Source organism: Dendropsophus ebraccatus, chromosome 13 (assembly GCF_027789765.1).
Source record: "Dendropsophus ebraccatus isolate aDenEbr1 chromosome 13, aDenEbr1.pat, whole genome shotgun sequence".
Taxonomy (NCBI): domain Eukaryota; kingdom Metazoa; phylum Chordata; class Amphibia; order Anura; family Hylidae; genus Dendropsophus; species Dendropsophus ebraccatus.
Genome location: NC_091466.1, coordinates 10,473,735 through 10,488,818, shown reverse-complemented (window position 1 = coordinate 10,488,818; position 15,084 = coordinate 10,473,735). Strand labels below are relative to the sequence as shown.

Sequence of the window (15,084 nt, the reverse complement as noted above, 5' to 3'; positions counted from 1 at the left end):
AACCACATGAGGCAATATGGTTTGATCAAATTATATAACAAGATCCTGGCATTGGTTTTTAATTGTAGCCCAAAGGTATTAGTGTCAGCCATACGTGTGAGGTGCAGCAGTTCTCCTCTCTCTCCATGTCGTATAAAGCTTGGAAGTCTGCTGCAAAGTCACTAGGTCCTAAGGAGAAGTCTGATGGCTAGCTTTGCCTGTGTTCCTGGATTTGTGTCACTCTGTGCCCTCAACCAGTAGATCTTCATAGCCATGGATACAGGTATTTCAAGTATATTGCCTAAATCTTCTCTGTCCCATTGGTAAGATGACCTCATGTATGAGTCTTACTTCATGTATGAGTCTAGGAGACCCGGATACTTGATTACAAGACAAAGGCGGCTCTGGGTGATAGGGCTGTGGACTAATGTGAGTGTACAGCAAGTAGGATGTTCTGGAGATGTAGATATGCGGACTGTAGACTATGGGTTATATTTTGGGACACTTTTCTTATAACTCCACATTCTATCTGTGAAGAGTCCCTTTAATGTCCAAAGACCAAAGCTTGACTATTGTTATTGCTTCATTATGATCTGTCAGGCTGTGTCATCACACATTCATTAGAAATACTCAGGGCCCAGGTTTATTAAGCTTTTAATATAAAACACAGAGGAGAAAGTTAGACAAAGTATAGTAACAGTATACAAGTCCCTATGTCTGCCCCCTCTCCTCTTCTTTCCCCAATCTTGTGACAGCGTCAGGGGAGAGAGGGGAGGGGGCAGAGCTCATGAGCATGCGCCCCGCGTGCCCAGCCACAGAATTCTGTCAGGAGCCCTATAGATGCTGCGGTCCGCAGTATCTATAGGGTTAACTCAGCTGAAAGTTGCAGCAGGTCTCCAGCGATCACTGATAGCCGGGACCTGCCGCGAATGACACAGGCGCAGCTGCAGCATCAGGCATAGGCTGCAGCGACGTTAATTTACAGTGCAGCGGCGGGAAAGGGTTAAAGAACAAAATTACCCTAATATTTTGAAGGATTAATTTTTTTAAAGTCGCCACAGGATGTTGCTGGACCATTCTGTAGGAACCCCAAACCCTCACCTAGATTTCTCTGCCCTTGGATGCATGTGATGGACTTCTGTCACTATAAGCGTTTAAGACAATTTCCATAATTTTTTTCCCTTTTATTACACATGGTATTGCAGCGGCTTTCTTACATAGATGGCTTTGGGCTGACACACAATAACATAAAGCTGATTACACATACAGAACTATAGCAGTTTCTAAAAATAATTGTCATGAAGAGGTCCCCCATACTAATACAGTATGCTGTATAATACTCTATCAGTGACACTGCTCTGTGCTGGTCCACCATGTATTACTGGTATAAGCTATGGGGGTCTTCTCTTATACTCAGCAAAGTCCTTTGATCTCCCGGTCTGTAGATCCTCAGGATTCTCTATCCTTAATTCTGACTGCTGAATAGACAACCTGTGGAGTAAGGAGGAAACAGACTGAAAGCAATGTAATATCTATCACTTCGAGCTCAATCTGTTTATGACCAAATGGTACAGTATGTGTAAGTCTAATCTACCAGACTCCTGTCAAACATATACTTTATCCATGAGACTTGTACCTGGACCCATAGGCCCAGATTTATCAAAGGGTGTAAAATATACATGGGTGTAAACTGCCCATAGCAACCAATCACAGCTCAGCTTTATTGTACCTGAGCTGTAAGCTGAGCTGTGATTGGTTGTTATCGGCAGTTTATACCAGTGTATATTTTACACCCTTTGATGAATCTCCCCCATAGTACCTACTCTCTCCCACTGTGTCTCTATTGGTTGTAAAGAGCCGTGTTTACATATTTAGAGGGGTCTCACTTCTGCCCATAAACACCACCAATAGCTGTACCCAAGAAGGCATGATGGAATTCCATCTCTTTATTTCTTTTTCCATATTATAACATTAAAAACATACCATTCACCGGTAACTTTTGTACAAAATTCTTACATACATTAGCCCCTTATACAGTAATATTGCATTTACTGCTCTTCCTAACTTTCAAGTTTGTAGTGTCACCTAACAAACCCATAGCTGGGTCCATTTCAAATAAAATTTCTACCTTTGTTGCTATTGTCTCATGAACTAATCTCCAACACTCCTTCAAAGATTCGCATGTCCACAACATGTGCATAAAATCCGCCTCGTCCCTACCACATCTCGGGCAATTACTATTCCTCCGTTTCCCTATCCTATATAAGAAATTAAGGGTGTAATATAGTTGGTGGATTATGTTAAATTGTATTACTCTATGGTTACCAACTCGGGATACTTCCTTAACACTTGCCAATATCTTCTTCCATTTCATATCTTCTAATTCCCCCGCCACTGCCTCCCATTTTTCCTTACTCTTATTCCCCACATTCTGTTCTGACATAAGATAGGAGTACAGTCAAACCACCATTTTTCTTCAATATTAAATTCAGCCCTTAACGTGTCCTAACTTTTTATATTGCTCCCAGCCATTGAGTCTTTAACCTCTTTTACCCCTGCTTCATCTAATGCCTTTGCAAGAAGGCATGATGGAATTGATAGCGAATATGAAGGAGAGAGAGAGTGCAGTTTGAAATCTAAAAGTCAAGATGGTGGATAATTAGAAGTCACATGACCCTGCTATATCAATAAAATGTATAGAGGTAGCAGAGCTGTGATGAAACAGATGACACTGCAGGAATAGTAAGAAGGAGTGTACATTATAGAGTTGATATAGCCACCCTCATACTACCTAAAGGATATAGAAATATATCATCCATACAATTCACTGAGAGAAGAGTATGGCCCCAGTTAGAAGACTATATAAATTATACTTCTTATACTTGAAGTCATACTTACAGTTTCAGTGGCTTCCTGCGATGTAGCTGAAAAATATAAAGGCAGCATGTGACACATTATAAAGCGCACACACACACATACACATATATATATATATATATATATATATATATATATATATATACTGAATTATAAGTCAGTGATCGGTAAATGAAAAAAAAAAAACTACATAAAACCCCTGCTAAGACTACTCCACTCAACTCAACAGCTAAAATGTAGAGACACATCAAGATCTATTGAAGAGCCACATATGTAACCCCAACTCTGTGAAGATGACATCACAGATGAGACATAGTGGACTTAAAGGGAAACTAACTGCAGGTAAGAAGACTGTAATCTGATGTTCTGTTCCCATAGGGCTGAATGCTGCCTGTATACTTACCTGAGCTGATGGCGTTCCTGCAGCGTGACATTCCTAGTTCAGATACTGTACAGGTCCCCTTGGCACTCACATGCTGAGTCTATATATGTGTCTCTACAAGAGTGTTCTCATGGAGATGTATATAACATAGTGGGGCTAATTTACTAACATGTTCCTGACAGCAAATTGTCAGGTTTTTGTCCATTTTTAGTGTTCCTGTATATTTTCAGGCCAGGTTTTAGTTCTTTCCTGTGAAAAACCTTCCAGATTTACTAAGGGCGTGCGCCACATTATTAAATTTGATAAGAAAAACAGACACAAATCGTCCAGCATAACGGCTTAAAATCGACGCATTGTTAGTAAATGAGGCCTAGTGACTTCCAGCTCTTCCAAATCACTATAGAGTGTGGACACTCAGAGATCACGTAGGTGGCAGCAGTAGCTGACCATAGCTGACCAGCATCAGAACTGGGAAATAACGCCCCCTAGTGGGAATGAGATCAGCCCAAGTAAGTATATGCTCAAGCTTACTGCCAACATAAGAAAAAGTGGACTCCTCTTTAAACCATTTAAACTATGTAGATAAGAAACTGATGACATCACTAAGCAGATTTGTGGCCACAGTGTAATAATCACTAGACCCTGAATTGCCGCATGTTGCCTTCTACAAAATTTTTTCAAAATGTCCTATGGACAATAAGGGGTAAAATAGTAGAAACATTCTAAAAGGGTTAAATATATAAAAATACATTTGTAGAAAGTGCTGTGTAGAAATAAACACCGACCTGTAGAGAGGGCGAGAGTGGTGTAACAGATGTCATCTCCTCCAGTCAGATCTATAGAAATATATAGAGATAATAAAATCAAGGTCCAGTGGTTGTAAACCTAAAATAGTTGCATTTGGTCCCAATGCTGTGAGCCTGTATATTGTCCTGTGTCCTCGATGTCAGAACTGCTGAAGGCAGCTATATAACAGCTATACTTACTGTATCCAGGTCCAGTCTCCTGAAGGCAGCTATATAACAGCTATACTTACTGTATCCAGGTCCAGTCTCCTGAAGGCAGCTATATAACAAGTATACTTACTGTATTCAGGTCCAGTCTCCTGAAGGCTGCTATATAACAGCTATACTTACTGTATCCAGGTCCAGTCTCCTGAAGGCTGCTATATAACAAGTATACTTACTGTATCCAGGTCCAGTCTCCTGAAGGCTGCTATATAACAGCTATACTTACTGTATCCAGGTCCAGTCTCCTGAAGGCTGCTATATAACAGCTATACTTACTGTATCCAGGTCCAGTCTCCTGAAGGCTGCTATATAACAGCTATACTTACTGTATCCAGGTCCAGTCTCCTGAAGGCAGCTATATAACAGCTACAGTATACTTACTGTATCCAGGTCCAGTCTCCTGAAGGCTGCTATATAACAGCTATACTTACTGTATCCAGGTCCAGTCTCCTGAAGGCTGCTATATAACAGCTATACTTACTGTATCCAGGTCCAGTCTCCTGAAGGCAGCTATATAACAGCTATACTTACTGTATCCAGGTCCAGTCTCCTGAAGGCTGCTATATAACAGCTATACTTACTGTATCTAGGTCCAGTCTCCTGAAGGCTGCTATATATACAGCTATACTTACTGTATCCAGGTCCAGTCTCCTGAAGGCTGCTATATAACAGCTATACTTACTGTATCCAGGTCCAGTCTCCTGAAGGCAGCTATATAACAGCTATACTTATTGTAACCAGGTCCAGTCTCCTGAAGGCTGCTATATAACAGCTATACTTACTGTATCCAGGTCCAGTCTCCTGAAGGCAGCTATATAACAGCTATACTTATTGTAACCAGGTCCAGTCTCCTGAAGGCTGCTATATAACAGCTATACTGACTTATATCCAACTGAGCTATAAATACAGGTGAACAGACACATGCCTGCCACTAGAGGGAGCCCAATCCTCCAGGAGGCCAGGTCAGAGCAGGAGAGTGTTTAGATGACCACAGGACAGAGTGAACTGCAGCAGGTAGGAGATAATGGACATAGACGCGTGCTGTTATATACTGGTTTAAAAAATAAAAAGGGAGAGACTAAATACATGAAGTCCCGGCCAGTATGGAGTGCCACGACTCAATGCGTCCATCAATCACATGACTGCCTTCTCTCTGAGTGTGCAGATGACCTGGGAAACACGGGACTTTACTATTTAAAAAAAAGTCTAAACTCAGAAAGTATTTTTTTTTTTCATGTTAACTAAAAAAAATAATGTAAATTGCAAACTTGCTTTATATCTACTGTTGATTTAGATTTTAAAAGTTATAAGGTCGGGAACACTTTAAGCCCTTTTATGAATCCTTTTTCCTAACCCCATTTAGTTTTATAATATAAAAGGAGATAATAACAAAAAACCTGGTCACCTGGCTGAGGATCTCTGGTTTGGTTTCTTTTAGGGAATAACCTGGTTATCTGATGCCGGAGTCTGAAGATCAGAATAGCTGACACTATGAGGATGATCAGCAGAGCCAGAGAGACTGGCAGGTATAAGTATGAGATGTGTCTGTCCTTCCCTATAAGAGCAACACAGCATGTCATTACCAGAGAAATACCATCATACATGTAACACAAGGGTGTAGTATACAGTATATATTGCAGGACTTATATTACTATGTAAGAGGCCTTAGACTGCAGCAAATATAACACAACACCCCTTAATTCGGTGTGTTACCCCCACTAACATCAATGACAGCCTGAAGTCTTTTGTGGTAGTTGTGGATGAGGCTCTTTATTTTCTCAGAAGGTAAAGCTGCCCATTCTACTTGGCAAACAGCCTCCAGTTCTTGTATACTCCTGGGCTGTCTTGAATGAACTGTGCGCTGAGATTTCCCTAGGGTGGATCAATGATATTAAGGTCAGGAGACTGAGATGGCCACTCCAGAACCTTCACTTTGTTCTGCTGTAGCCAGTGACAGGTTGACTTGGCCTTGTGTTTGGATCGTTGTCATGCTGAAATGTTAAAGAACGTCCCATGCGCAGCTTTGCCTCCAGTATTTGATGGTAACCGGCTGCATTCATCTTTCCTTCAACGTTGACTACGTTTCCTGTGCCTTTGTAGCTCACACATCCCCAAAACATCAGTGATCCACCTCCGTGCTTTACAGTAGGAATGGTGTTCCTTCCATCATAGGCCGTGCTGACACCTCTCCAAATATAACGTTTATGGTTGTTGCCAAAAAGTTTGATTTTGGTCTCATCACTCCAAATGACCTTGTTCTAGAAGTGTTGAGGCTTGTCTCTGTGCTGTTTGGTGTATTGTAGGCGAGATACTTTGTGGCATTTGCGCAGAAATGGCTTTCTTCTGGCGACTCGACAATGGAGCCAATTTTGCTCCTTATTATACATCTTGAAGCAGCCGCACCGCTAGTTTTCAGAGGGTCCTGGATTTCAGCTGATATTTGTGAGTTTTTCTTTGCATCCCAAACAATTTTCCTGGCAGTTGTGGTTGAAGTTTTTGTTGGTTTACCTGACTGTGGTTTGGTTTTTACAGAGCCCCTGATTTTCCATTTGTTATTTACAGTTTGAAGAACAAAGTAAAGGTTCTAGAGTGAACATCTCAGTCTCCTGACCTCAATATCATTGAGCCACTCTTGGGAAATCTCAAGTGCACAGCTCATGCAGGACAGCCTAGGAGTATACAGGAACTGGAGGCTTTTTGCTAAGAAGAATGGGCAGTTTTACCATATGAGAAAATAAAGAGCCTTATCCACAACTATCACAAAAGCCATTAGGCTGTCATTAAAGGAAAAGTCAGGCAAAAAATTTTATTCAAGTATTGTTTCCCCCCCCCCCCCCCCCCAGTCAAAAGTTGTACAAATCACCAATATACACTTATTACGGGAAATGCTTATAAAGAGCTTTTTTTCCTGCACTTACTACTGCATCAAGGCTTCACTTCCTGGATAACATGGTGATGTCACTTCCTGGATAACATGGTGATGTCACTTCCTGGATAACATGGTGATGTCCCTTCCTGGATAACATGGTGATGTCACTTCCTGGATAACATGGTGATGTCCCTTCCTGGATAACATGGTGATGTCACTTCTGTCACGGCCGCGGCGGCGTCCCGCGTTCCGGGCCGCCGCCGCGACCGCTTCCTGCCCCATGCAGCAGCCGGTGTCCATAGTCGGGGACCCGGCGCTGCTATCACCTCGGCCCCGGGGGGCGCCTCACCTCTCCACGCTCCTGTCTCCCGCTGTGCCGGCCGGCGCGCGCGTCCCCGCCTCCTAGGGCGCGCGCGCGCCGGCTGTCTCAGATTTAAAGGGGCAGTGCGCTCCTAATTGGTAGTTGCACCTAATCACTCCCCTATAAATCCCAGCATGCCCTGTCCCCTGTGTTGGAGCCTCTACATGCTTCCCATAGCGTTTGGCCCAGCTCCCTGTTGTTCCTGTGTCCTGTCCGTTACCTGGTCCCAAGTCCCTGTTCCTGAGTCCGGTCCGTTACCTGGTCCCAAGTCCCTGTTCCTGAGTCCTGTCCGTTACCTGGTCCCCAAGTCCCTGTTCCTGGTTCCTGTTTCCCTGTCACTCCACCTGTTCCCGTGTCCAGCCAGTCACGTGCTCTCTCATCTGCAGACCATTGCCTGTGCCATCTCCTGCCACGCCTCGCCTGCCGACACCAGCAACCAAGCCAGGGGTAGCGACCTGGGGGTCGCCTGCCGCAGCAAGTCCATCCCGCCTTGCGGCGGGCTCTGGTGAAAACCAGCGGCCCCTTAGACTCCGCTCCCTGGTGAGGTTTGTGCCATCGCTGGTGCCGGTCCAGTGGATCCACTACTCCAGGCGTTACAGTAGGCTCCAACCATGGATCCCGGCGAGGTGCCTGATCTCCGTGATGTCGCCAGAGTGGTCACTCAGCAGGCGCAACAAATCCAGAAGCAGTCACAGCAGATCCAGCAACTCACTGCCGCCTTACAGCAGCAGACTACTGCCCAGCGCACACCACCTCCTGACGCTTCTTCTTCACTCCGACTGGCCCTCCCAAGCAAGTACTCTGGGGACTCTAAGTTGTGCAGAGGATTCTTGACTCAGTGCACCATGCACATTGAACTTTTGAGTAGTCAGTTTTCCACCGAGCGCTCTAAAGTGGCTTTCATCATCAGCCTATTAGAAGGTAGAGCCCTGGCCTGGGCCACGCCACTGTGGGACCGTGATGATCCAGTTGCTGCCAATCTCCGGGCCTTCCTATTCGAGTTTCGCTCCGTCTTTGAGGAACCTGCCCGTGCTTCTTCAGCCGAGACTGCTCTCCTCAACCTCTCTCAAGGCAGCTCCTCTGTTGGTGACTACGCCATCCAGTTCCGCACCCTGGCAGCCGAATTGGACTGGAACGAGGCCGCCCTATTGGCCACCTTCAAGAAGGGCCTGTCTAGTCGTGTGAGAGACGTGCTCGCTGCCCGAGACCTGCCTACCTCCCTGAACGAACTCATTCTACTGGCCACCCGAGTTGATACTCGTTTTTCGGAGAGGGAGGAGGAGGTTCGGCATGAACATTTACTAACCCGTTCCCGTCGCCATCCCCAGCTGGCGCCGGTTTTCCAGAATCCTGACCTTTCGATGTCCCAACCCTCTCCTGAGATTCCTATGCAGGTGGAACGGGCTCACCTGACGCCTGATGAAAGAATCCGGCGCCTGGAGCAGAATCTCTGTCTCTATTGCGGTGGTTCCGATCACTTCCGGCTGGGATGTCCCCTACGTCCCCAAACATCCGGAAAATGCTCGCACCTAGGTCCGGTGGGACAGGTGTCCCTAGGTGTGAATGCCACCATTCCAAGTCTGTCTATGCCAGTTTCCATCCGGACTCTCTCAGGACGAAATCATCAGACTACTGCCTTCCTCGATTCTGGGTCAGCAGGCAGTTTTATTGCGGCAACATTGGTCCAAAGATGGCGGCTACCCGTGACCCGACTAGCCAGGCCCCTGTCTATCTCCTCGGTCACAGGCGAAATTCTTACCGACCGTGTGTACTACCAGACCGCACCTTTAGTCCTCCAGGTGGGTCCTTTACATCAAGAAGAGATATCCTTCTACGTCCTGCCCCATTCTTCCCCCGCGGTCCTCCTGGGACTCCCGTGGCTGCAAGAACATGCCCCTCAACTGGACTGGAGAACCGGGGAGATTCTCAGTTGGGGTCAGGACTGTTCCAACCAGTGTCTCAGGTCACCTCAGACCAAGTGTACTATGTCGTTTCCTGTCCCAGCCAAGCCTCTACCCGACCTACCGGCAGAAGACCAAGACTCGGCGGATGCCTTCTCTGCCGAGGTGTACCCTCTCTCCGTACCCAAGACTAAGGTCGTGTCCTCTCACCACCGGGAGAACTTACAGAAGGTCCTCGTCCACAGACCCACAGTCCCTTGCCATGTTTTACCGCCTGATCGCCTAGCACCAGTCGTCACCTCCTCGCTTCAGAGAGTACCCCCCGGAAAGACTCATGTTCACCCTGCGCTTCGAAGAGGTATTTTGAAGTGGGGTCATTCCTCGTTGGAGGCCGGGCACCCTGGAGTCCGTAAGACCGGCCAACGGATCTCTCGCCACTACTGGTGGCCTAGTCTGTTTCAAGATGTCAAAGACTTTGTGGCTTCCTGTGCCATCTGCAGGCAAGAAAGAGGGGGAGGCCAAAGGGGGGGGGTACTGTCACGGCCGCGGCGGCGTCCCGCGTTCCGGGCCGCCGCCGCGACCGCTTCCTGCCCCATGCAGCAGCCGGTGTCCATAGTCGGGGACCCGGCGCTGCTATCACCTCGGCCCCGGGGGGCGCCTCACCTCTCCACGCTCCTGTCTCCCGCTGTGCCGGCCGGCGCGCGCGTCCCCGCCTCCTAGGGCGCGCGCGCGCCGGCTGTCTCAGATTTAAAGGGGCAGTGCGCTCCTAATTGGTAGTTGCACCTAATCACTCCCCTATAAATCCCAGCATGCCCTGTCCCCTGTGTTGGAGCCTCTACATGCTTCCCATAGCGTTTGGCCCAGCTCCCTGTTGTTCCTGTGTCCTGTCCGTTACCTGGTCCCAAGTCCCTGTTCCTGAGTCCGGTCCGTTACCTGGTCCCAAGTCCCTGTTCCTGAGTCCTGTCCGTTACCTGGTCCCCAAGTCCCTGTTCCTGGTTCCTGTTTCCCTGTCACTCCACCTGTTCCCGTGTCCAGCCAGTCACGTGCTCTCTCATCTGCAGACCATTGCCTGTGCCATCTCCTGCCACGCCTCGCCTGCCGACACCAGCAACCAAGCCAGGGGTAGCGACCTGGGGGTCGCCTGCCGCAGCAAGTCCATCCCGCCTTGCGGCGGGCTCTGGTGAAAACCAGCGGCCCCTTAGACTCCGCTCCCTGGTGAGGTTTGTGCCATCGCTGGTGCCGGTCCAGTGGATCCACTACTCCAGGCGTTACAACTTCCTGGATAACATGGTGATGTCATGACCCGACTCCCAGAGCTGTGCGGGCTGTGGCTGCTGGAGAGGATGATGGCAGGGGGACACAGGGCACTGGAGGGACACTGAGCATCTCTCTGCCATCATCCTCTCCAGCAGCCATAGCTAGCTCAGCTCTGGGAGTCGGGTCGTGACATCACCGTGTTATCCAGGAAGTGACATCACCATTTTTATCCAGGAAGTGACATTACCATGTTATCCATGAAGTGACATCACCATGTTATCCATGAAGTGACATCACCATGTTATCCATGAAGTGACATCACCATGTTATCCAGGAAGTGACATCACCATGTTATCCAGGAAGTGAAGCCTTGATGCAGTAGTAAGTGCAGGAAAAAAAGCTCTTTATAAGCATTTCCCGTAATAAGTGCATATTGGTGATTTGTACAACTTTTAAGGGGCAATACAATACCTTAAAAAATTTCGCCAGACTTCTCCTTTAATGTTAGAGGGGGCAATACACGATTTTAAGAACTGGGGTATGTACACTTTTGATCAGGGTCATTTGAATGTTTTTGGTTATCATTATGATCTAATAACAGAAAACACAGTAATGTGACAATAAATGGCGTCACCCGACCACTAACCATGAGAGGGGAAAAAATGTTGTATTTAGAGATGAGCGAACTTTTCAAAAGTTCGTTCAGACCAGACTTCCGGATTTTTTTTTAAAGTTTGGTTCGACCGAATTTCGTATTTTTCGGATTTCATAGTTTAAAGCATCTATATGATACGGGGGTAGTGTATTTGGTTGAATTTAGGGCTCTACATGTCAGTAACATCAAAGTTTCAGCTCCCTGGGAAAGCAGGGAATCAGTAATACAGGGATCGGCATTACCGGGGTTAGCGATCCTCTGCAATAATGCCGATCCCTGTATTGGTTAATAATATATTTAATTAATAAAACACATTTCCATTCTAATAAAGTCACTTTCGTTGTTCAATAATTTAGTTAAAACGAATCCATACTTGTGCAATTAAATATACTGTTAAAATAAATATATAAATAAATGTATATATATATATATATATATATATATATATATACAGTATATTTAATTGCAAAAGTATAGATTTGTTTTATTTAAATTATTGAACAATGAAAGTGACTTTATTAGAACGGAAATGTGTTTTATTAATTAAATATTAACTATTACAGGAAGCACTATTAAAGCCGGTAATTCATATTCCCGGTAATAGAGCTGACTCACAATAGCATTATTAGAAGAAATATTTTGAATCATATGTGCACTCAGCTGATTGGCTGAGCGCACATATAAAGAGCCAGTCCACAGCACAGTGACCTCATTGTGCCGCAGACCAGCGAAGAGAGAAGATAGAAGATAGAAGAGACATCATCAAGACATCAGAGGGTGAGTAAAAAGCTCTCCCCACCCCCTCCCCTGCACTGCACCCATCCCAGCAAGGAAGGGGGGTCACTTAACCCCTTCCTTGCTGGTATGGGTGCAGTCTGACATCAGTCTGGCCCCCAAGGGGTTAAGGGGGAAGCAATGCATCCTCCCTTAACCCCTTGAGGGGCCAGACTGTAAGCAGCGATCTGTAAAGATGCTGCATACTGTAAGGTGCACAACACCGCTCACAATGATGGGTGTTGTGCTCCTGTTTGTGTGTTTCTCCCTTTTTGTTTTTCAGATATCGGTATCCTGTGGATTACTTCAGATTCGATGGACTACCTCAATGACCAGTGGTTGTTTGGATTTTTTTTTTTTATAAAATGGTCAATGAGGGGTGTGGGGGTGTTTTTATTTGAATAAAAAAATGTTTTCACTTGTGTCTTGTCTTTATTTCTTTACTTTATAGACTTAGTAGTGGAAGCCGTCTAATAGACAGAATCCATTACTAAGTCGGGGCCTAGTGTTAGCCGGTATAAAATGGCTAACACTAACCCCCTATTATTACCCCAGTACCCAATGCCACCAGGGGTACTGGGAAGAGCCGGGTGCCAGTGGTCCCGGAGCGTCAAAATTGGCGTTCCTGGACTGGGCGGCAGCAGGCTCGTAATATTTAGGCTGGGGAGGGCCTAAACCAATGGCGCTTCCCACCCTGGTGTTACCAGGCTGCTGTCGTTTGGTTTTTAACCCGGCTGGTTATAAAAATAGGGGGGACCCTATGCGTTTTTTTTAAATGAAAAAAACGCATAGGTTCCAAACAAAAATCCAAACAACAGCTGGTCATCGACGTAGTCCATCGAATCTGACGTAATCCACAGGATACCGATATCTGAAAAACAAAAAGGGAGAAACACACAAACAGGAGCACAACACCCATCATTGTGAGCGGTGTTGTGCACCTTACAGTATGAAGCATCTTTACAGATCGCTGATTACAGTCTGGCCCCCAAGGGGTTAAGGGAGGATGCATTGCATAGACTGATGCATTGCATAGACTGATGTCAGACTGCACCCATATCAGCAAGGAAGGGGTTAAGTGACCCCCCCCCTTCCTTGCTGGGATGGGTGCAGTACAGGGGAGGGGGTGGGGAGAGCTTTATACTCACCCTCTGATGTCTTGATGTTGTCTCTTCTATCTTCTATCTTCGCTGGTCCGTGGCACAATGAAGTCACTGTGCTGCGAACCGGCTCTTTATATGTGCGCTCAGCCGATCAGCCAATCAGCTGAGCGCACATATGATTCAAAATGTTTCTTTTAATAATGCTATTGTGATAACATAATTAGAAGAAACATTTGATGTTTTAATTAAAGTAAAGTATTAATTATTACAGAATGCTCTATTACCGGGAATATGAATGTTAGGAATGTGACTTTGCGCTCCTCAGTCCGTGCCGGGCGGCCGAGGAAGCGCTGAATTTCTGTCTGTGTTTGCACTGAATGAACTGTGTTTTACTTTCCAGCCACACCTGCCTTGCCTGTCAGACTTCTGGCAGTGCAGGGGTTACTGCACTGCTAGATCTGTTCAGCTGAGCTTGGTGCTGGGATCAGAGCTGGTCCTAGTCTCTGATCCAGGATAAAAAGCAGTCAGATCCTCAGTTCCCTGCTGGTTATTAGTTGTTTCTAGTCCCAGCTCCCCTGCTCCTTTCCCAGCGTTCCCTGTCCTAATCCCCTTGCTATTGCTCTACCCGTGTTCTGACCTCTTGCCTGACATTTGACTATCCGCTCTCCTTCTGATTTTGTACTGCGTTGTCTGTTTGGTTTTGACCCTGCTAGTTGACTATCCTCTATTGTGTTTCGTTTGTCTGTCTACGTTTTATGTATTCACCTACGCAGTGTAGGGACCGACTCCGTGGTTGTCCGCGACCGTTTAGGGTCGACTGAGGCAAGTAGGCAGGTGACAGTGGGTGGGTTCAGATCTAGGGCCCACTGTCTCTTGTCTACTCCTGCCAGTCATGACAGAATAACCAGCCTTTTAAAAAAAATATATATATATATATTTTTTTTTTTTTTTTTCTTTTGAGGGTCATCTCGCATCATGGATCCTGTGAAAGCTCTGGTTGAGCAAATGCAAGGTCTGAACAGGCTAGTTCAGAATCTTGCACAACAGGTGCAGGAGCAGGAGTCCACACCACGGCAAGTGACCATGACCGCGGCAATGCCTCTGGAACCTCCGATTCTGCTCCCCGAAAAATTTAAAGGGGACAGGAAGGCCTTCAGGATCTTCAAGGAAGGTTGCAAATTATTTTTTCGGTTACGTCCCCGCTCTTCAGGAGATGAAACCCAAAGAGTTGGCATTGTCATGTCTCTCTTGCAGGGTCCTCCTCAGGAGTGGGTTTTTTCGTTACCCCCTGATTCTATGGAATTATCTTCAGTGGACCAATTTTTTGATGCCCTGGGGTTACTATATGATGACCCAGACAGAACCGCTGTGGCAGAGCGACAGCTGACTTCTCTGCGACAGGGTAAGAGACCTGTAGAGGAGTACTGTGCAGAATTCCGGCAGTGGTGTGTTCCTTCAGGGTGGAACGATCCAGCATTGAGGTGCCAATACCCTACCCCTGACACGTTAGAAGGGACTATGACATTGGCGATAAGGGTTGACAGGAGACTCAGAGACAGACGTGGGGAAAAGAGCGTCTCTGATGCTTCTAAATCTTTTTCTTTCCCTAACTATACTCTTAAGTCTAATCCTTCTGTTCCTCTGTTGTCACAAGAAGACCCCATGCAACTAGGTGCTGCTGACACCCAGACCCGACGAGCTCTTCGGCTACAGCACAATCTCTGCCTGTACTGTGGCAAGTCTGGTCACTGGGTGAAAGAATGTCCATCCAAGCCTGGTCAACCGGCGAAAAGACTCCAGCGTCTGAGTGACTGTCGAGGGAGTCACTCAGGCGCACAGGTACCTCTAGAAAATAAGAACAAATTGATGTTGCCCATCTCGTTGTTTTTAGGTAATAAGTGTATTTCTGGGTATGC

The 15,084-nt window shown here is 46.4% G+C and overlaps 1 protein-coding gene across 1 annotated transcript in view; it reads right to left on the bottom strand.

The window, feature by feature from the left end:
• Window positions 1–15,084, bottom strand: part of LOC138770410 (uncharacterized) — a 61,818-nt gene that overhangs the window by 6,013 nt on the left and 40,721 nt on the right. The window contains exons 7-11 of the mRNA XM_069949512.1: window positions 5,654–5,803; window positions 4,024–4,074; window positions 2,878–2,903; window positions 2,490–2,550; window positions 2,294–2,415 (exon numbers count right to left, since the gene is read on the bottom strand). Of these exons, the coding sequence (XP_069805613.1) occupies window positions 2,294–2,415; window positions 2,490–2,550; window positions 2,878–2,903; window positions 4,024–4,074; window positions 5,654–5,803 (410 nt within the window). The remainder of the gene's footprint in view (window positions 1–2,293; window positions 2,416–2,489; window positions 2,551–2,877; window positions 2,904–4,023; window positions 4,075–5,653; window positions 5,804–15,084) is intronic.